Here is a 23,678-nt window from a genome sequence, read left to right on the forward strand (position 1 = left end):
GTTTAATGTTTTATAGATGGGAGGTGTGACCGTGCTTGTGTTGAATGTTTTATAGATCGGAGGTGTGACCGTGACCGTGCTTGTGTTTAATGTTTTATAGATGGGAGGTGTGACCGTGCTTGTATTTAATGTTTTATAGATCAGAGGTGTGACCGTGCTTGTGTTTAATGTTTTATAGATCAGAGGTGTGACCGTGCTTGTGTTTAATGTTTTATAGATGGGAGGTGTGACCGTGACTGTGTTTAATGTTTTATAGATGGGAGGTGTGACCGTGACTGGGTTTAATGTTTTATAGATCAGAGGTGTGACCGTGCTTGTATTTAATGTTTTATAGATCAGAGGTGTGACCGTGCTTGTGTTTAATGTTTTATAGATGGGAGGTGTGACCGTGCTTGTGTTTAATGTTTTAAAGATGGGAGGTGTGACCGTGACTGTGTTTAATGTTTTATAGATCAGAGGTGTGACCGTGCTAGTGTTTAATGTTTTATAGATGGGAGGTGTGACCGTGCTTGTGTTTAATGTTTTATTGATGGGAGGTGTGACTGTGCTTGTATTTAATGTTTTATAGATCAGAGGTGTGACCGTGCTTGTGTTTAATGTTTTATAGATCAGAGGTGTGACCGTGCTTGTGTTTAATGTTTTATAGATCAGAGGTGTGACCGTGCTTGTGTTTAATGTTTTATAGATCAGAGGTGTGACCGTGCTTGTGTTTAATGTTTTATAGATCAGAGGTGTGACCGTGCTTGTGTTTAATGTTTTATAGATGGGAGGTGTGACCGTGCTTGTGTTTAATGTTTTATAGATCAGAGGTGTGACCGTGCTTGTGTTTAATGTTTTATAGATCAGAGGTGTGACTGTGCTTGTATTTAATGTTTTATAGATCAGAGGTGTGACCGTGCTTGTGTTTAATGTTTTAGATTGGAGGTGTGACCGTGCTTGTGTTTAATGTTTTATAGATCGGAGGTGTGGCCGTGACCGTGCTTGTGTTTAATGTTTTATAGATGGGAGGTGTGACTGTGCTTGTGTTTAATGTTTTATAGATCAGAGGTGTGGCCGTGACCGTGCTTGTGTTTAATGTTTTATAGATGGGAGGTGTGACTGTGCTTGTGTTGAATGTTTTATAGATCAGAGGTGTGACCGTGCTTGTGTTTAATGTTTTATATTGTGTTTCCTTGTGTCTGTACATTGTGTTTTTTATGGTCTTCCCAGGTTACTCTGTGACCACCCTGAGTGATGGACAGGCAGAATATTTTGTTGCCGGGGCTCCTCGCTCAAACCACTCTGGCCAGGTCATCGTCTACACTGTCACACCCTCAAAACAAGTCACTGTCATGGACTCTGAACGTGGGAAACAGGTACTACTGTCATGAAAATGAAATCTATTCAGTTGAGTTTTCCTTATTCAGATTTGTGCTGTGGGAAGCTCTCCCAACCCTAACAATAACCAATTGAGATTACTTGCCTACTTAAAGGGGGGCTAAACCTCCTGATTTAGCCTAGTTTTTCAGTCATTAAGAAATACAGCGGCCATCGCTGAAGCCAAACAGCAGTTAAAGTGGTGGTGCTTGCCTACGGAGCTGTGAGGGGAACGGCACCTCCGTACCTTCAGGCTCTGATCAGTCCCTACACCCAAACGAGGGCATTGCGTTCATCTACCTCTGGCCTGCTGGCCCCCCTAACTCTGCGGAAGCACAGTTCCCGCTCAGCCCAGTCAAAACTGTTCGCTGCTCTGGCACCCCAATGGTGGAACAAGCTCCCTCACGACGCCAGGACAGCGGAGTCACTCACCACCTTCCGGAGACACTTGAAACCCCACCTCTTTAAGGAATACCTGGGATAGTATAAAGTAATCCCCTTTACCCCACCCCAAAGAAAAAAAAAAAAAAAAGAAAAAAAAAACATATTGTAAAGTGGTTGTCCCACTGGCTATAAGGTGAATGCACCAATTTGTAAGTCGCTCTGGATAAGAGCGTCTGCTAAATGACGTAAATGTAAATGTAAAGTCACTCACCCTTCTAGATAACTTGACACAGTCTAACCAGGTCTTGTGTCTTTAAGTCTTTCACCAATTAGCTTTGGCCAGCTGGTGTGCGACCGTGGCAAAGTTGGTTTGACATTAGATAGCCTATCTCTGGGGCTAGTTTGGGATTGTCAATACACAGGTAAACTGACAAAATAATGGAAACACTTGAGTAAATGAGGGATACAAAGTATATTGAAAGCAGGTGCTTTCACACAGGTATTGTTCCTGAGTTAATTAAGCAATTAACATCCCATCATGCTTAGGGTCATGTATAAAAATGCAAGCCATTATTTTGGCCACCATGGGCTATGCCCCCATAGGATGACAATGCCCCCATCCACAGGGCACGAGTGGTCACTGAATGGTTTGATGAGCATCAAAACTATGTAAACCATATGCCCTGGGCCGTCTCAGTCACCAGAGCTCAACCCAATTGAACACTTATGGGAGATTCTGGAGCGGCGCCAGAGGCAGTGTTTTCCACCACCATCAACGAAACACCTAATGATGGAATTTCTTGTGGAAGAATGGTGTCACATCCCTCCAATAGAGTTCCAGACACTTGTAGAATCTATGCCAAGGTGCATTGAAGCTGTTCTGGCCAGTGGTCACCCAACCAACGCCCTATTAAGACACTTTTATGTTGGTGTTTCCTTTATTTTGACAGTGTTTCACAATGTAAATGGAACAGTGTTTTCATATTGTACATCTTTTAGTTGTCTCATTAAATGCTTTAACTATTTGTACTATCTTCTCGCAAATCTCCGTTTTGAACAAGACTGACTTAATGAGCAAAATTATTCTATTTACACGTTGTAGTTAATTTCGGTACTAGAATAAATGTTTCTGGCTCACATCAACAAGCAAAAAGGTGTGATGGGTCAACTCACTTCCTTTTTATTGATTGTTTACTGCGTCAGGGATAGCGTACACAGATGTTTCACCTTCGCAGCGTTCTTCAGTGTGTAGGTGCCACACTTTTTAAACCCTGTAATCATAGTCAAGTACGTGAATAATAATAAGCCATTTAGCAGACGCTTTTATCCAAAGCGACTTACAGTCACGTGCGCACATACATTTTTACATATGGGTGGTCCCGGGGATCGAACCCACTACCCCTGGCGTTACAAGTGCCGTGCTCTACCAGCTGAGCTACAGAGGACCACAGATGTAAGGGACATACTGTGTAACCACAAAGGTGCTGGATGCTGACCTAGACAGGTGCTGCTGTGCTATGCATTATGTGACATGTCTATTTCTCGTCATAAAACAAATGAACCTTGTCTTTTGCCACTGTACACGTCGAGCTTCATCTGTTGGGTGTTGGTGCTCTCTGTCCCTCTAGATCGGCTCGTACTTCGGCAGTGTGCTGTGTCCCCTGGACGTGGACAACGACGGTACGTCAGACATCTTGCTGGTCGGAGCTCCCATGTTCATGAACGACCTGAAGCAGGAGCAGGGGAGGGTCTACCTTTTCTCCGTTACCAAGGTAACGTGACGCAAGTTGCTGAAATCCACCTCACACCAACCATACTATGATATTTCCTTTCCAGCACGGTTCCAGCCACTATAGCGAATGCATAACCAGGCCAGCGCAGTACAGCTCAGCTCCATTTAGCTCAATAGTGTGAAAACGGTATCTGTGTGTTCTCAAAGTAACTTACATTTACATTTTAGTCATTTAGCAGGCACTCTTCTCCAGATCGACTTACAGGAGCAATTAGCGTTAAGTGCCTTGCTCAAGGGCACATCGACAGATTGTTCACCTAGTCGGCTCTGGGATATAAACCTTTCGGTTACTGGCACAACGCTCTAAACCGCTAGGCTACCTGCCGCCCTGAAGTCTGAAGAGACTGTCCTTCTCTCTCTGTATGTTCTCAGGGTATTTAACTCTTTCTCTCTGTATGTTCTCAGGGTATCTACCTCTCTCTCTCTGTATGTTCTCAGGGTATCTACCTCTCTCTCTCTGTATGTTCTCAGGGTATCTACCTCTCTCTCTCTGTATGTTCTCAGGGTATCTACCTCTCTCTCTCTGTATGTTCTCAGTGTATCTACCTCTCTCTCTCTCTGTATGTTCTCAGGGTATCTACCTCTCTCTCTCTGTATGTTCTCAGGGTATCTACCTCTCTCTCTGTATGTTCTCAGGGTATCTACCTCTCTCTCTCTGTATGTTCTCAGGGTATCTACCTCTCTCTCTGTATGTTCTCAGGGTATCTACCTCTCTCTCTCTGTATGTTCTCAGGGTATCTACCTCTCTCTCTGTATGTTCTCAGGGTATCTACCTCTCTCTCTCTCTGTATGTTCTCAGGGTATCTACCTCTCTCTCTCTGTATGTTCTCAGGGTATCTACCTCTCTCTCTGTATGTTCTCAGGGTATCTACCTCTCTCTCTCTGTATGTTCTCAGGGTATCTACCTCTCTCTATTTATGTTCTCAGGGTATCTACCTCTCTCTCTGTATGTTCTCAGGGTATCTACCTCTCTCTGTATGTTCTCAGGGTATACTGAGTGAGCAGGGCTTCTTGGTTGGTCTGAGCCCAGGGGAGAATGCCCGTTTTGGGACGGCCATCTCTGCTGTGCCCGACCTGGACCAGGATGGCTTCTGTGATGTGGTGGTCGGGGCGCCGCTGGAGGACTCAGGGAGGGGCGTGGTCTATGTCTACAACGGAGATAAGAAGACGCTCCACAAACAACACTCACAGGTAGGGGTGGAGGATTCTGGGAACTTTCCCCAAATTCCTTGTTTTTTTAAAGAATCTCAGATGGATGATTCCTGGAATCAGAGGTGAACAAGCAGGGAGGGAATCCTCCTACTTGGAGATCTGAAAGAGCTGGGACAGTTGGGAAAGTTAGGAAAATAAATAAAGTAATTCTGATGTTCACTCTTGGTTTTGATATTGAAGGATTAAAATGTTTCCTTTTTAGCCCCACAAATATTAGAATTAGATTTGTTCCTGCTTTATAGTGAACCAATTCAATAAATATGGCACTTTCCAAAACAAAACAGTTAATCCACTCTCATAGATCATCATATAATGATAACATCCTAAAATGTGGGAAGGGGAATGAAGGGGTGATGGAGTGCATTTCTTAACATTGACATAAAGGGGGAGGCTATATATACAGGGGTTACCGGTGCAGAGTCAATGTGAAATAACAGTAGGGAGGCTATATATACAGGGGGATACCGGTGCAGAGTCAATGTGCGGGGGCACCGGCTAGTTGAGGTAGTTGAGGTAATATGTACATGTGGGTAGAGTTAAAGTGACTATGCATAAATAATTAACAGAGTAGCAGCAGCGTAAAAAGATGGGGTGGGCAGTGCAAATAGTTCGGGTAGCCATGATTAGCTGTTCAGGAGTCTTATGGCTTGGGGGTAGAAGCTGTTGAGAAGTATTTTGGACCTAGACTTGGCACTCCGGTACCGCTTGCCGTGCGGTAGCAGAGAGAACAGTCTATGACTAGGGTGGCTGGAGTCTTTGACAATTTTGAGGGCCTTCCTCTGACACCGCCTGGTATAGAGGTCCTGGATGGCAGGAAGCTTGGCCCCAGTGATGTACTGGGCCGTAGGCACTACCCTCTGTAGTGCCTTGCGGTCGGAGGCCGAGCAGTTGCCATACCAGGCGGTGATGCAACCAGTCAGGATAATAATATAATAATAATAATATGCCATTTAGCAGACGCTTTTATCCAAAGCGACTTACAGTCATGCGTGCATACATTTTATTTTATTTTTTTATTTTTTGGGGGGTATGGGTGGTCCCGGGGATCAAACCCACTACCTTGGCGTTCCAAGCGCCGTGCTCTACCAGCTGAGCTACAGAGGACCACTATGCTCTCGATGGTGCAGCTGTAGAACCTTTTGAGGATCTGAGGACCCATGCCAAATCTTTTCAGTCTCCTGAGGGGGAATAGGCTTTGTCGTGCCCTCTTCACGACTGTCTTGGTGTGTTTGGACCTTGATAGTTCATTGGTGATGTGGACACCAAGGAACTTGAAGCTCTCAACCTGTTCCACTACAGCCCCGTCGGTGAGAATGGGGGCGTGCTCAGTCCTCTTTTTTTTCCTGTAGTCCACAATCATCTCCTTTGTCTTGGTCACGTTGAGGGAGAGGTTGTTGTCCTGGCACCACACGGTCAGGTCTCTCACCTCCTCCCTATAGGCTGTCTCATCGTTGTCTGTGATCAGGCCTACCACTGTTGTGTCGTCGGCAAACTTAATGATGATGTCGGAATCGTGCCTGGCCATGCAGTCATGGGTGAACATGGAGTACAGGAGGGGACTGAGCACGCACCCCTGAGGGACCCCCGTGTTGAGGATCAGTGTGGTAGATGTGTTGTAACCTACCCTTACCACCTGGGGGCGGCCCGTCAGGAAGTCCAGGATCCAGTTGCAGAGGGAGGTGTTTAGTCCCAGGATCCTTAGCTTAGTGATGAGCTTTGAGGGCACTATGATGTTGAATGCTGAGCTGTAGTCAATGAATAGCATTCTCACGTAGGTGTTCCTCTTGTCAAGGTGGGAAAGGGCAGTGTGGAGTGCAATAGAGATTGCATCATCTGTAGATCTGTTGGGGCGGTATGCAAATTGGAGTGGGTCTAGGGTTTATGGGATAATGGTGTTGATGTGAGCCATGACCAGCCTTTCAAAGCACTTCATGGCTACAGATGTCAGTGCTACGGGTCGATAGTCATTTAGGCAGGTTATCTTAGTGTCCTTGGGCACGGGGACTATGGTGGTCTGCTTGAAACATGTTGGTATTACAGACTCAGTCAGGGACATGTTGAAAATGTCAGTGAAGACACTTGCCAGTTGGTCAGCTCATGCTCGGAGTACACGTCCTGGTAATCCATCTGGCCCTGCAGCCTTGTGAATGTTGACCTGCTTAAGTCTTTTTTTTTTTTTGGGGGGGGGGGGGGGGGGTGGATCAGCTTAATATTGCAGATAGATTGTATCTTCTATCAATGTAATTGTCTGCATCACTTCCAATCTCCCATGTTTTTTATATATATACTCCCCTTTATTACTTTTCAACCCCGCCATCCTTTCCCTACATGGAGTAAATTAGTGAACAACAATGCCCAGGCCTCTACTTCCGGTCTATACTTACTATCTACACCTTATGGACACACTTAATTTTACAATAATTCTATTATATATATATATATATATATATATATTTTTTTTTTTTTATATTTTTTATTATTTTTTTTTTTTTTGCTCCTGAACTTCTTCTACTCTCAACCTCTCTGATCATTTTCATGATGTCCATCCGGTTTGCTTCTATATGCCATATCTTTCTAACTGTGCTCTTTCACAAAAGCTCCCAACCTACAACCTATATACTTATTATGGACACAGTATGCTTACATTATTAGCTATCTTTGTTATTATTTCTTGTTAGTTGTTATTAGTCCCATCCTTCAACTCTATTCAATACCTCCCATCCATCTCTTAACACCATCCATATAGGATTTCTATTTGCCATATATATTTCAACCGTACTGTGATGTTTTACAAAAGTTCTGAACCTTTCTATTCTCATTGCTTCTACAGATTGTGAATTAAAAATAAACATTTTTGCTAAAAGTATTATTATATTATTGATCGATTGACTATGACTTTTCAGATCACCCAGTAATGCTATCTGCAAGGTTAGCTCCAGGTAAATATTGCAATCCTTTAGCCATTCCTGGACCTGTGTCCAAAAACAAGCTACAAATGGACAGAACCAAAACAAGTGATCTAATGATTCTGTCTCTTCACAGCAAAATCTGCAGGGCTGGGAAGATTGTATCCCCATATAAATAACATTCTATTGGTAGCAAGAATTTTATATAATAATTTAAATAGAAAGATTCTAATTTTTGAACCCGGTGTTGTTTTGCGTGTCAGTTCAAAAACACTATGCCATGGGATCGGTACGTCAAAGATCTCTTCCCAACTATTTTGCAATCTATATGGGACGGCTGTCAATCCTTTGGTCCTTAAGTGAAACTGATATACTTTTTTATTTATCACAATTATGTTCTTTAATGGAAGGCCGACAGACAAGTTCCTTACTTTCTCCCCCTTCCACTTTCCTCTTCCATTTTTGCGGTAAGGCTGCAATTATTTGGTTGTAATTTTGGGTAGAGCAGACATTTCCATATGTTTTTGTTAGCTGCATGTGCGACATAACTCCACCAGTCCTACCGATGATATCATTTACGAAGATTATACCTTTTTTAAACATTCTGTCAAAAAAGAAAGTTTTTTTGTCAATTAGTATATTTGAATTTAACCACAATATTTGTTGCATTATTTGTTCTGTCGTTTCTGGAGGATTAAATTGAAATTGCAACCAACTTTCTATGGCTTGTTTTAGAAATAGTGATATTTGGGAGATTATTTCCTTTTCAAATAACTGCAAATTAGTTGTTGTAATCTGAATAAAGGGACAAAGGCCTTTCTTAAACATTGGGTGAGACAATCTTACTAATTTGCTTGAGAACCAGTTCGGATTTAAGTATAACTTTTGTATGACTGAAGCTTTTAGTGATAGGTCTAATGCTTTAATATTTAATAATTTCTGTCCTCCGAATTCATATTCATTATATAAATATGCCCTTTTAATTTTGTCTGGCTCGCCGTTCCAAATAAAATTGAATATTTTTTTCTCATATAATTTAAAAAAATGTTCGCTAGGCGTAGGCAAGACCATAAGCAAATAGGTAAACTGGGATAATACTAAAGAGTTAATCAGGGTGATTTTTCCATAAATTGAGAGGTATTTTCCTTTCCATGGTAGTAAGATCTTATCTATTTTTGCTAACTTTCTATTAACATTTATTGAAGTGAGATCATTTATTTCCTTTGGGATATGTATTCCGAGTATATCCACATCACCATCAGACCATTTTATTGGTAAACTACATGGTAATGTAAAAATTGTATTTTTTAGTGATCCAATACGTAATATAGTACATTTGTCATAATTTGGTTGTAATCCAGAGAGGTTAGAAAATGTATCTAGATCATCTATGAGGCTGTGGAGGGATTCTAGTTGTGGATTTAAAAGAAAACATGAATCATCAGCGTACAATGACACCTTTGTTTTTAAGCCCTGGATTTCTAATCCTCTGATATTATTATTGGATCTGATTTTAATAGCTAACATCTCGATGGCCACAATAAATAGATATGCCGATAGTGGACAACCTTGTTTCACTCCTCTTGACAGTTTAAAACTTTCTGAGAAATAGCCATTATTTACTATTTTACACCTAGGGTTACTATACATGATTTTGACCCATTTTATAAGAGATTCTCCAAAATTGAAATGCTCCAGGCATTTATATATAAACCCCAGTCGAACTTTATCAAATGCCTTTTCGAAGTCTGCTATGAATAGCAGGCCTGGTTTCCCATATTTTCCATAGTGTTTTATTGTTTCCAATACTTGCCTTATATTATCTCCAATGCATCTTCCATGTAAAAAACCTTAGAATGAATAATATCCGACAATACCTTTTTAATTCTATGCGCTATACATTTTGCTGGGATTTTTGCATCACAACACTGAAGTGTAAGGGGCCTCCAATTTTGTAAATGGACTGGATCTTTATATTTTCCACTTGCATCCTGTTTCAGTAATAATGAGATCAGACCTTCTTCCTGAGTGTCAGATAATCTACCATTTACATAGGAGTGGTTAAAACATGCTAATAACGGTCCTCTTAGTATATCAAAAAAGGTTTGGTATACCTCGACTGGTATGCCATCCAACCCTGGAGTTTTCCCAGACTTAAAGTCTTTAATTGCATCCAGAAGTTCCTCCTCTGCAATTTCACCTTCACATGAGTCTTTCTGTGTGGCTGTTAATTTGACATTATCAATAGAAAAAAAATCTCTACAATTAGCTTCAGTTGGAGGCGACTGAAAAGAAAACATATGCTTAAAGTACTTTGTTTCTTCTTTCAAAATATCATTTGGTGAATTATGGGTGACACCGTCAATTGTAACCAGTTTCATTAAGTTATTTTTGGTAGCATTCCTATGTTGAAGATTAAAAAAGAATTTTGTGCATTTTTCCCCATATTCCATCCAGTTTGCTTTATTTTAATAATATATTACACTTGATCTTTCTTGAATAAGTTTCTCCATTTCTTTTTGTTTTTCCTCTAATTTATTCTGAACCTCTATGTTACAGTTTTTATTGCTATCTATCTGTTCTGTTAGACTTTCTATTTCCTTTCTTAGTATAAACTCTTTTGACCTAAATTGCTTTTGTTTTCGAGATGAATACTGAATTGCATGGCCTCTAAAGGCACATTTAAAAGTGTCCCATACAATATGGGGATTCGCTGTACCTATGTTAGGTTGGAAAAAGTCAGTTATAAATTCCTTTGTTCTAATTATAAATAAATTATCATCCAATAGGCTTTGATTACATTTCCAATATCCTCGCCCATGTGGAAATTCAGTAAGAGTAAAATATATGCCTATTATATGATGGTCCGACCGCATTCTGTCCCCTATCAACACTTTTTTTTTTACTTTTGGTGCCAACGAGAATGAGATAAGAAAGAAGTCAAGACGACTAGCTTGATTCAGTCTCCGCCATGAATATCTCACTAGATCAGTATATTTAAGCCTCCATATATCTACTAGTTCTAATGTATCCATGACATTCACAATTTCCTTAAGAGCATGTGGGTGATTGTTTGTGGTGTGATTTCCTTTACGGTCCATTGAGCTATTTAAAACAGTATTATAATCCCCCACCATAATAATATTGTCTTGAATTGTCTTAATTGCTTGCAGGGTTGATAATTTATTATATATATATATTGTCAAATAATTGTGGATAATCATGATTTGGTCCATAAAGGTTAATGAGCCATATCTGTTTATGGACCAATAACATATTTAAAATAATCCATCTACCTTGCGTATCGATTTGGACAATTTGCATTATCTGATTGTTATTATCAGCTAAGCCATTACAATTACAGTGGGGAAAAAAAGTATTTAGTCAGCCACCAATTGTGCATGTTCTCCCACTTGAAAAGATGAGAGAGGCCTGTAATTTTTATCATAGGTACACGTCAACTATGACAGACAAATTAAGAAAAAAATTAACAGAAAATCACATTGTAGGATTTTTAATGAATTTATTTAGCAAATTATGGTGGAAAATAAGTATTTGGTCACCTACAAACAAGCAAGATTTCTGGCTCTCACAGACCTGTAACTTCTTCTTTAAGAGGCTCCTCTGTCTTCCACTAGTTACCTGTATTAATGGAACCTGTTTGAACTTGTTATCAGTATAAAAGACACCTGTCCACAACCTCAAACAGTCACACTCCAAACTCCATTATGGCCAAGACCAAAGAGCTGTCAAAGGACACCAGAAACAAAATTGTAGACCTGCACCAGGCTGGGAAGACTGAATCTGCAATAGGTAAGCAGCTTGGTTTGAAGAAATCAACTGTGGGAGCAATTATTAGGAAATGGAAGACATACAAGACCACTGATAATCTCCCTCGATCTGGGGCTCCACGCAAGATCTCACCCTGTGGGGTCAAAATGATCACAAGAACGGTGAGCAAAAATCCCAGACCCACACGGGGGGACCTAGTGAATGACCTGCAGAGAGCTGGGACCAAAGTAACAAAGCCTACCATCAGTAACACACTACGCCGCCAGGGACTCAAATCCTGCAGTGCCAGACGTGTCCCCCTGCTTAAGCCAGTACATGTCCAGGCCCGTCTGAAGTTTGCTAGAGTGCATTTGGATGATCCAGAAGAGGATTGGGAGAATGTCATATGGTCAGATGAAACCAAAATAGAACTTTTTGGTAAAAACTCAACTCGTCGTGTTTGGAGGACAAATAATGCTGAGTTGCATCCAAAGAACACCATACCTACTGTGAAGCATGGAGGTGGAAACATCATGCTTTGGGGCTGTTTTTCTGCAAAGGGACCAGGACGACTGATCCGTGTAAAGGAAAGAATGAATGGGGCCATGTATCGTGAGATTTTGAGTGAAAACCTCCTTCCATCAGCAAGGGCATTGAAGATGAAACGTGGCTGGGTCTTTCAGCATGACAATGATCCCAAACACACTGCCCGGGCAACGAAGGAGTGGCTTCGTAAGAAGCATTTTAAGGTCCTGGAGTGGCCTAGCCAGTCTCCAGATCTCAACCCCATAGAAAATCTTTGGAGGGAGTTGAAAGTCTGTGTTGCCCAGCGACAGCCCCAAAACATCACTGCTCTAGAGGAGATCTGCATGGAGGAATGGGCCAAAATACCAGCAACAGTGTGTGAAAACCATGTGAAGACTTACAGAAAACGTTTGACCTGTGTCATTGCCAACAAAGGGTATATAACAAAGTATTGAGAAACTTTTGTTATTGACAAAATACTTATTTTCCACCATAATTTGCAAATAAATTCATAAAAAACCCTACAATGTGATTTTCTGGATTTATTTTTCTCATTTTGTCTGTCATAGTTGACGTGTACCTATGATGAAAATTACAGGCCTCTCTCATCTTTTTAAGTGGGAGAACTTGCACAATTGGTGGCTGACTAAATACTTTTTTCCCCACTGTATAACTGGCTATACTTATTTCACCATACACCATAATGAGATACAAGTTTCAAGTCTATTTATCATTATATATGTTTGTAAATTTACCAATAAAAAATACCGTAATTATTACGTGTCCATATAGCTGTACCATGATATTTGCATTGCTATGGAGTAACCCTTCAATTGTTCTCCACTAATTCCCCCGCTAAAGCCCCTCCCCATCCCAAGTTGAGCCGTCATCCCAGTGATCAGCATCCCACCCACGTCCCTCCGGATCCCTAAGGCCCCGAGAGGCCAGGACCCATCCAACGAAAACAGCACACAGTGCCACCCACAAAACAGAAGCAGATTAACCGCCAAAAGCATTTCCAATACTTTCACCTCTATAGATATATCTATATAACAATTTTTTTTAAATTATGCATATCCTATTTTCCATTATTATCAATTAATATGCGTAATAATGTCGGCAGTTCACGCGTAGGATTCTAACATATAACCCGGATTGCCATTGTATTACATTTAATTCATTGACAAGCAATTATTATCCTAGCAAATAATTCCTGTGTTCCATCCCATACCCCCCCCCCCCTCCAACATCCCCACCCCCCAACAACAGATGCCAGACAAGCACAAACGCACATACTCACATACTCCAACACACTCAACCCCCCTCCTCCACAATCCACCATAAAATCAGACACTCAACGGCTGTTACATCCCAGAGCCCAACTCGAGAAATAACCTGATTTACGAGTGCACATACAGTTAAAGCTGATTGAGAAAGCATGCAGATTGAGCAGAAATTGATAACAATGTGAGATTTGATTAATCTACTTAATCTATGTCAAGTCCTAGGTGATGGAGATCAGATCCACCCTCTTCACCTGAGACACAAACACTCTGATCCCCTGTTGTAACCATTTTCCCAAGCATCTCCGTGCGGTCAGACCTTTGATTATTTTGTGCCACCTGGGCCACAATGATAAACCCCCTCTCTGATTGTCCAAGTGTGACCCCCTCCCCATGGGTTACTGCAGCCAGTGTTGCTAGCACTGCCACAACCTGCTTAAAAGTCTTACTCACATTGGCTACGGAGAGCGTGATCACATAGTCATCCGGAACAGCTGGTGCTCTCATGCATGCTTCAGTGTTGTTTGCCTCAAAGCGAGCAAAGAAGTGGTTTAGCTCGTCTGGAAGTCTTGTGTCACTGGGCAGCTCGCGGCTTTTTTTCCCTTTGTAGTCTGTAATAGTTTTCAAGCCCTGCCACATCCGACGAGCATCAGAGCCGGTGTAGTACGATTCAATCTTAGTCCTGTAATGACTCTTTGCCTGTTTGATGGTTCGTCGGAGGGCATAGCGGGATTTCTTATAAGCGTCCGGGTTAGAGTGCCGCTCCTTGAAAGCGGCAGCTCTACCCTTTAGCTCAGTGTGGATGTTGCCTGTAATCCATGGCTTCTGGTTGTTGTGTCAGTCTGTGCTAGCAAAACAGTCCTGTAGCTTAGCATCTGCGTCATCTGACCACTTTTTTATTAACCGAGTCACTGGTGCTTCCTGCTTTAGTTTTTGCTTATAAGCAGGAATCAGGAGGATAGAGTTATGGTCAGATTTGCCAAATGGAGGGCAAGGGAGAGCTTTGTACGCGTCTCTGTGTGTGGAGTAAAGGTGGTCTAGAGCCTAAACAAGTGTGTGTTTCTTTCGCATCCAGATTACTCTCTGTCCCTAACACTAAAACTTAAACTAAATAAATATCAACAAAATGTTTTTATCAAACTGAAACAAAAAAAAGAGTAAATCAAGTCTAAAAACTATCTGAAACACTTTTGTTTACTATCTACTTCACTTGCTTTGGCAATGTTAACACACGTTTCCCATGCCAATAAAGCCCTTAAATTGAATTGAAATTGAATTGAGAGAGAGACAGAGAGAGAGAGAGAGAGAGAGAGAGAGAGAGAGAGAGAGAGAGAGAGAGAGAGAGAGAGAGAGAGAGAGAGAGAGAGAGAGAGAGAGAGAGAGAGAGAGAGAGAGAGAGAGAGAGAGAGAGAGAGAGAGAGAGACAGAGAGAGAGAGAGACAGAGAGAGAGAGAGAGAGGTAATTGTCACGTGCTTGGTAAACAACAGGTGTAGACTAACAGTGAAACGCTGACTAGAAATAATAGAAAAGTCAAAACACTAGGAGTAAATACACAATGAGGAATGATAACTTGGCTATATACACAGGGTACCAGTATGGAGTCGATGTGCAGCGGTACGAGATAATTAAGGTAGATATGTAAATATGGGTAGGGGTAAAGTGACTAAGCAACAGGATAGATAATAGACAGTAGCAGCAGCTTATGCACTGAATCAAAAGAGTTAGTGGGAAAAGGGTCAATGCAGAGAGTCCGGGTAGCTATTGGTTAACTATTTAGCAGTCTAATGGCTTTGTGGTAGAAGCTGTTCAGGGTCCAGCTGGTTCCAAACTTGGTGCATCAGTACCGCTTGCCATTCAGCAGCAGCAGAGAGAACAGTCTATGGCTTGGGTGGCTGGAGAATTTGACAATTTGAAGGGCCTTCCTCTGACACAGCCTGGTATAGAGGTGCAGCTGTGGAACTGTTTTGAGGATCTGAGTTCCCATGCCGAATCGTTTCAGCCTCCTGATAGGCGTTGGCGTGCCCTCACCACTACCATGTTGGTGTGAGCGGACCATGATAATTCCTTAGTGATGTGGACACAGAGGAACCACTCCACTACAGACCCCGTCGATGTCATAACACCCCACCCCCAAAACAGGAAGCAGTTAGGTGATTTTTGTTTGTTTGTTTCCTATCCTAGAGAATCCTTGGGTCGAAGTTTGACTTCATGATGCAGTATTTTGGGCAGTCTCTGGACGGCTATGGGGACATGAATGACGACACCATACCTGATGTCTCCGTTGGGGCTCATGGGAAGGTGATCCAGCTCTGGTGAGTTCAACCATCATGCTCTCAGATCTGTTTGTACTGTCTTGCCCAACTCCTATGGTCATTGTCACGCCAAATAAGACAGCACAAACAGATCTGGGACCAGGCTACTGGAGGGGTCATGAGATCTTGCGAATTTTGACTTGACTCTTGACTCTTGACGCTTTGGAGCCAAGTTCCAACGATAATGATTTTTGGTGACTATTTCAAATTGGGCATTTCGGCATCATTTAAGATATCTCAGATTAGAAGCTAGAAATAAGATTTTCTAAGTCAATTAACTGTTCTTCGATGGCTTGTGTGCTTACCAACAACACAAGCTCCAAATAATGATTCCTCTTTCAAGGAACGAGACAGGGCTGTCCAATCTTGCCTCTGCTATTCACGTTAAAGCTAAGTGATGTGTTTTTCCTTAGGTCTCGAGGACTGGCTGCGGTGACGGCCAAGGCTTCTTTCTCCCCTGATAAAATCAACATCCTGAGTAAGCCTTGCTTGATAAACGGACAGAAGCTCTCCTGTTTCAAGACGGACATCTGCTTCAGCGCAACATTTAGACCAATGAACCCTGTGGGACCCCTAAGTAAGACTGATGTCCTATACTCTTATGCACTCTACTCTACTCTTCTCTACTCTACTCTACTCTACTCTACTCTAATGTACTATACTCAAATGTACTCTACTCTTCTCTTCTGTACTCTACTCTAATGTACTCTACTCTACTCTACTCTAATATACTCTAATGTACTATACTCTACTCTACTCTACTCTTCTCTACTCTACTCTACTCTAATCTACTCTACTCTACTCTACTCTACTCTACTATATTATACTCTACTCTACTCTACTCTAATGTACTCTAATGTACTTTACTCTACTCAAATGTACTCTACTCTTCTCTTCTGTACTCTACTCTTCTGTACTCTACTCTACTCTAATGTACTCTAATGTACTCTACTCTACTCTAATGTACTCTACTCTACTCTAATGTACTATACTCGAATGTGCTCTACTCTAATGTACTCTAATATAATGTACTTTACTCTACTCTAATGTACTCTACTCTACTCTAATGTACTCTACTCTACTCTAATGTACTATACTCTAATGTACTCTACTCTACTCTAATGTACTCTACTCGAATGTGCTCTACTCTAATGTACTCTACTAAAATGTACTTTACTCTTCTCTAATGTACTCTACTCTAATGTACTCTACTCTACTCTACGCTAATGTACTCTAATGTACTTTACTCTACTCTACTCTGCTCTGCTCTACTATAAGGTTGATATATATATAAGGTTGATATACTCTACTACTCTATGTGTTTGGGCCACCATCGCTGAGTTTATTTATCGCTGATGTTTTCACTAGTAACTATGTTCATTTCTTGATGCTTTTGGTAACACTTTATATTAAGTTGTGCTTGCTTATAAGTACAGTACAGCGCCTTCAGAAAGTATTCATGTGCCTTGACTTATTCCACATGTTGTCTTACGGCCTGAATTCAAAATGGATTCAATTATGTTTTTCTCACCCATCTACACACAATACCACATAATGACAAAGTGAAAACATGCTTATAAGAAATGTTTGCAAATTTATTGAAAATGAAATACAGAAATATCTCATTTACATAAGTATTCACACCCCTGAGTCAATACTTTGTAGAAGCACCTTTGGCAGCGTTTACAGCTGTGAGTCTTTCTGGGTAAGTCTATAAGAGCTTTCCACACCTGGATTGTGCAACATTATTTACACAATTTTGTCAATTTGGTTGTTTATCATTGCTAGACAACCATTTTCAGGTCTTGCCATAGATCTACAAGTAGATTTAAGTCAAAACTGTGACTTGGCCACTCAGAAACATTCACTGTCTTCTTGGTAAGCAACTCCAGTGTATATTTGGCCTTGTGTTTTAGGTTATTGTCCTGCTGAAATGTGAATTCCTCTCCCAGTGTCTGGTGGAAAGCAGACTGAACCAGGTTTTCCTCTAGGATTTTGCTTGTGCTTAACTCCATTCCATTTCTTTTTTATCCTGAAAAACTCCCCAGTACTTAACGATTACAAGCATACCCATAACATGATGCATCCACCACCATGCTTGAAAGTATGGAGAGTGGTACTCAGTAACAACATTTTGTGCAGTATTACTTTAGTGCCTTGTTACAAACAGGATTCATGTTTTGGAATAGTTTTATCCTCATTATTCTCCAATCACAGCCATTAAACTCTGTAACTGTTTTAAAGTCACCATTGGCCTCATGGTGAAATCTCGGAGCAGTTTCCAACCTCTCCGGCAACTGAGTTAGGAAGGATGCAATGTAAATGTATTGATACAACATGCAAAGTGTAATTAATAACTTCTGGTAAGCACATTTTTACTCCTGAACTTATTTAGGCTTGCCATAAAAAAAGGGGTTGAATACTTATTGACTCAAGACATTTCAGCTTTTCATTTTAAATTAATCCGAATTTTTTTCAACAAACAGAATTCCACTTTGACTTTATGGGGTATTGTGTGTCGGCCAGTGACAAAAAAATCTCAATTTAATCCATTTTAAATTGAGGCTGTAACAAAATCTGGAGAAAGTCAAGGGGTGTAATACTTTCTGAAGGCACTATATTATACTATGTTAGTTACCAGAATGTCTGAAAATAAGATCCATATTCTATATATTCCCAAACTAAGCACCCTAAGATGGCTGTTTCCCTACAGCTGTCAAATACAACCTAACTCTGGATGCTGACCTGCAGTCGTCCCGGGTCAACTCACGAGGCCTGTTCAGTCAGAACCGTGAACGACTCCTCTCTGGAAACATTCAGATATCATCATCCACCCCTGTTTGCCACAATTACCAAGTTTACGTTCAGGTGAAGACAAAGGTTAAAGGGGTGATAATATAACCATGTGCATAAAACTCCAATATTCCATAGTTTTGCTGTTTAAAAGTATATTAACCTTTGGGGTAGGCTATCCATTTACAGTATTCAGAGTATAGCTTGCATTAACATTTATTAGCCTATCACATCTCGGGGGCATTGTGATGAATCACAATCACGTGACAATAGACAAATACAGTCATCTCAATCATCATCTTCAATGTTTTTTTTCAGGATAGCGCAGACTTTGTGAACTCCATCAGTCTGCGTGTTGACATTGGCCTTCAGAACCCAGACGCCAACCCTGTCCTTGATGTTTTCTCTCAGACTGCATGGGACTTCTCTGTGAGTTAGCCTCTCTCCTCTCTGTGAGTTACCCTCTCTCCTCTCTGTGAGTTAGCCTCCCTCCTCTCTGTAGGTTAGCCTCTCTCCTCTCTGTGAGTTAGCCTCTCTCCTCTCTGTAGGTTAGCCTCTCTCCTCTCTGTAGGTTAGCCTCTCTCCTCTCTGTAGGTTAGCCTCTCTCCTCTCTGTAGGTTAGCCTCTCTCCTCTCTGTAGGTTAGCCTCTCTCCTCTCTGTAGGTTAGCCTCTCTCCTCTCTGTGGGTTAGCCTCTCTCCTCTCTGTAGGTTAGCCTCTCTCCTCTCTGTAGGTTAGCCTCTCTCCTCTCTGTAGGTTAGCCTCTCTCCTCTCTGTAGGTTAGCCTCTCTCCTCTCTGTAGGTTAGCCTCTCTCCTCTCTGTGAGTTAGCCTCTCTCCTCTCTGTGAGTTAGCCTCTCTCCTCTCTGTGAGTTAGCCTCTCTCCTCTCTGTGAGTTAGCCTCTCTCCTCTCTGTAGGTTAGCCTCTCTCCTCTCTGTGAGTTAACCTCTCTCCTCTCTGTGAGTTAGCCTCTCTCCTCTCTGTGAGTTAGCCTCCCTCCTCTCTGTAGGTTAGCCTCTCTCCTCTCTGTAGGTTAGCCTCTCTCCTCTCTGTAGGTTAGCCTCTCTCCTCTCTGTGAGTTAGCCTCTCTCCTCTCTGTAGGTTAGCCTATCTCCTCTCTGTGAGTTAGCCTCTCTCCTCTCTGTGAGTTAGCCTCTCTCCTCTCTGTAGGTTAGCCTCTCTCCTATCTGTAGGTTAGCCTCCCTCCTATCTGTGAGTTAGCCTCTCTCCTCTCTGTAGGTTAGCCTCCCTCCTCTCTGTGAGTTAGCCTCCCTACTGTCTGTGAGTTAGCCTCCCTCCTCTTTCTCAGCCTCCTTTGTCTCACTCTGTGGGTACAATCTGTCACTTTCATTTACGCGTAAACATGTTTCCCCTGGTCTGCACTTGTTTCTAAAACTGTGGGTGGTGGGTAATATCGCATATACTGTATATTGCTTTTCTAAAACCCATACGATTCCGTTGTCCCCAAAAGAAGAAATGCAACTGAAACGCATTTTAATTGTGGCCCGTGTGGTCCAGCGGTTACAGCGTGTCACGGTTTCGGCCGAGGCTGCTCCTCTTCCTTGTTCGGGCAGGCTTCGGCGGTCGTCGTCTCCGGAGTACTAGCTGCCACCGTTCTATGTTTCATGTTCATTTGGTTTTGTCTGTTCATAACACCTGTCCCTTATTTGTGTCTTAATTGTTCCCTTATTTAGTTTCGTGTGTTTGGGTCAGGTGTTATGCGTGATTGTTTATTGTCAGCCTGCCTCTGAGAAGTTTATTGTATCTCTCGTTGTTGTTACCCGAGAGCTCGCACTGCGTGCGCTTTTCTTGTTTAAACGCACTGTGTTTTTGTGCGTAATTGTTTGCGCCACCCGGTTGGGTTGGCGACTCATTGTTCACGTGTTTTTGAACATTACTAAAGACGGTTGAAGTCATCCTGGTTCCTGCGCTTGATTCCTTCCACTCATCTACACACACCACTCTGACAGAATCACGCATCACCTCCATGGAATCAGCAGGAGCGACCGCGCCGACAGCCGAGATGGCTGAACGTCTTCGTGGTCAGGAGGACCGCATCAACCAGGTCTGTCATGCCCTGGAGGGGGTGATGAATACTCTGCACCGATGGGAGACCAGCGGGGTTCCCACACCTCCACGAACCGAACCAGCCCCATCGGTCAGCCCTCCTGTCTCATCTCCGGAACCTAGTGGGATTCGGCTCTCGCTCCCGAGGGCGTACGACGGCTCCACTGCCGGGTGTCAAGGGTTCCTGCTGCAGGTGGAGCTCTACCTCGCCACCGTACACCCGGCGCCCTCGGGACACGAGAGCGTCTCAGCCCTCATCTCCTGTCTCACCGGCAAGGCGTTGGAGTGGGCCAACGCCGAGTGGAGGAGAATGGACGCCGCTACCACGAACTATGCGGAGTTCTCCCGCCGCTTCCGTGCTGTGTTCGACCATCCACCAGAAGGGAAGGCGGCGGGGGAACGTCTATTCTACCTCCGACAGGGGATGAGGAGCGCCCAGGACTTTGCCTTGGAGTTTCGGACCCTAGCGGCTGATGCAGGGTGGAATGAGCGGGCCCATATCGACCATTTCCGCTGCAGCCTCCGGGAGGACGTCCAGCGAGAGTTGGCGTGCAGGGACACGTCGTTGACTTTCGATCAGCTGGTCGACATGGCCATCCGGCTGGATACCCTGCTCGCCACCCGTGGGCGTCCCGGAGGAGGGGGTTCGCCCATTCCACTCTCCAGCACCTCCGAGCCGAGCCCTATGGAGCTCGGAGGTGCTGGCGCTAGGGAACGGAGGAGGAGGAGCCCGAGGGGACCCGGCCCTTGCACCAACTGTGGTCGTGGAGGGCACACCGCGGCTAGGTGTTGGGGCGGGTTCTCCAGTGAGGGAGAAGGCAGGTCACGCATTGGGGGGTCCCCCCAGGTGAGTAGGCGCCCTGCTTACCCAGAGCTTTCTGTCGTGCACCTAACCTTGCCTGTTTGTTTCCCACAGGTTGCACCTCGTTCCCAGCATAAGGCGCTGGTAGATTCAGGCGCAGCTGGGAATTTTGTAGATCGCCAGTTCTGTATAGAGTTAGGGATTCCCCTCCTCCCAGTGGATAAGCCTTTCCCCGTCCATGCCCTAGATAGCCGTCCGTTAGGGTCTGGGTTGATTAGGGAGGTCACAGCACCCCTTCAGATGATGGCGCAGGAGGGTCATGAGGAGAGAATTCAGCTCTATCTAATTGACTCTCCTGCGTATCCGGTAGTGCTGGGTCTTCCCTGGTTGATGACTCATGACCCTATTATTAGGTGGCGAGAGAAAGCTCTTAAAGGGTGGTCTGCTCAATGTGAGGGGCGGTGTCTGGGTGTTTCCATAGGGGCGACCTCGGTGGAGAGTCCGAATCTAATGCCAGCACTGCAGATTCCCCCCGAGTATGAGGATTTGGCACTGGCGTTCAGTAAGACTAGGGCGGCGCAGCTGCCGCCTCATAGACGGGGGGATTGTGCGATAGATCTCCAGTCAGGAGCAGCTCTCCCGCGGAGCCATGTGTATCCCTTGTCTCAAGAGGAGAGAAAGGCTATGGAGACATACATCTCTGAGTCTCTTAGACAGGGATACATACGGGCCTCCGTTTCACCCGCTTCCTCAAGTTTCTTTTTTGTGAAGAAAAAGGATGGAGGTCTGCGCCCGTGTATTGATTACCGCGGTCTCAATCAGATCACAGTGAAGTACAGCTATCCACTTCCTCTGATTGCGACTATGACGGAGTCACTGCACGGTGCGCAGTTCTTTACAAAATTGGATCTTAGGAGCGCATATAACTTGGTGCGCATTCGAGAGGGCGATGAATGGAAGACAGCGTTTAGCACGACTTCCGGACACTACGAGTATCTAGTCATGCCATATGGGTTGATGAATGCTCCCTCAGTCTTCCAATCCTTCGTCGATGAGATTTTCCGGGACATGCAGGGACAGGGAGTAGTTGTGTACATCGACGACATTCTGGTGTATAGTCCTACCCGTGCTGAGCATGTAGCCCTGGTGCGCCGAGTATTGAGGAGGCTGTTGGAGCATGACCTATATGTCAAGGCAGAGAAATGTCTGTTTTTCCAGAAGTCGGTCTCCTTTCTGGGTTACCAGTTATCTGCGTCAGGGGTGAAGATGGAGGTAGACCGGGTGTCAGCTGTGCGTAATTGGCAGACCCCAACCACTGTGAAGGAGGTGCAACGGTTCTTGGGTTTTGCGAATTATTACCGGAGGTTTATCCGGGGTTTTGGACAGGTGGCAGCTCCCATAACGTCTCTGTTAAAGGGGGGTCCGGTGCGCTTGCGGTGGTCAGCTGAGGCGGACAGGGCATTTGGGAGACTAAAGGACCTGTTTACCTCGGCGCCGGTGTTGGCGCATCCGGATCCCTCTTTACCGTTCCAAGTAGAGGTGGACGCGTCAGAGGCCGGGATAGGGGCCGTTCTTTCCCAGCGTTCTGGCACTCCACCTAAACTCCGTCCCTGTGCGTTCTACTCAAAGAAGCTCAGTCCGGCGGAGCGGAATTATGACGTAGGAGACAGGGAGCTGTTAGCCGTGGTACAGGCCCTAAAGGTGTGGCGGCATTGGCTCGAGGGGGCTCAACACCCTTTCCTCATTCTAACTGACCATCGTAACCTGGAGTACATCCGGGCAGCTAGGAGACTGAATCCTCGCCAGGCTCGCTGGACTATGTTCCTAGCCCGGTTTGTGTTTAAAATCACATACATCCCTGGGTCCCAGAACGGGAAGGCAGATGCTCTGTCTCGGCGGTATGACGCAGAGGAGAGGTCAGTTGAGTCCACGCCCATACTACCGGAGTCTTGCTCCGGTGGTGTGGGAGGTTGATGGTGAGATCGAGCGGGCGTTACGCACCGACCCGAGTCCTCCACAGTGTCCTGTGGGTCGGACGTACGTTCCGCTCGAGGTACGCGATCGCCTCATTTGTTGGGCTCATACGTCCCCCTCCTCTGGCCATCCGGGTATCGGCCGGACAGTGCACTGCCTTAGCACGAAGTACTGGTGGCCAACGTTAGCTAGGGATGTGAGGATTTATGTCTCCTCCTGTTCGGTGTGTGCCCAGTGTAAGGCGCCCAGACATTTGCCCAGGGGTAAGTTACAACCCCTGCCTATTCCACAACGACCCTGGTCCCACCTCTCGGTGGATTTTGTTACCGACCTTCCCCCCTCACAGGGGAATACTACCATCCTGGTCGTTGTGGATCGGTTCTCTAAGGCCTGTCGTCTCCTTCCCATGCCGGGTCTACCCACTGCCCTACAGACCGCTGAGGCTCTGTTCACCCATGTCTTCCGGCATTACGGGGTACCCGAGGATATAGTGTCTGACCG

At 44.0% G+C, this 23,678-nt stretch overlaps 1 protein-coding gene across 1 annotated transcript in view; it reads left to right on the top strand.

The window, feature by feature from the left end:
* Positions 1–23,678, top strand: part of LOC311141882 (integrin alpha-2-like) — a gene marked incomplete at both ends in the record, with an annotated part of 50,424 nt that overhangs the window by 16,840 nt on the left and 9,906 nt on the right. The window contains 7 exons of the mRNA XM_084177378.1: positions 1,210–1,355; positions 3,369–3,512; positions 4,520–4,723; positions 15,412–15,542; positions 15,956–16,119; positions 18,256–18,380; positions 18,654–18,764. Coding sequence (XP_084033504.1) covers positions 1,210–1,355; positions 3,369–3,512; positions 4,520–4,723; positions 15,412–15,542; positions 15,956–16,119; positions 18,256–18,380; positions 18,654–18,764 — 1,025 coding nt within the window. The remainder of the gene's footprint in view (positions 1–1,209; positions 1,356–3,368; positions 3,513–4,519; positions 4,724–15,411; positions 15,543–15,955; positions 16,120–18,255; positions 18,381–18,653; positions 18,765–23,678) is intronic.

Source organism: Coregonus lavaretus, assembly GCF_964263955.1.
Source record: "Coregonus lavaretus genome assembly, chromosome: 14".
Classification (NCBI taxonomy): domain Eukaryota; kingdom Metazoa; phylum Chordata; class Actinopteri; order Salmoniformes; family Salmonidae; genus Coregonus; species Coregonus lavaretus.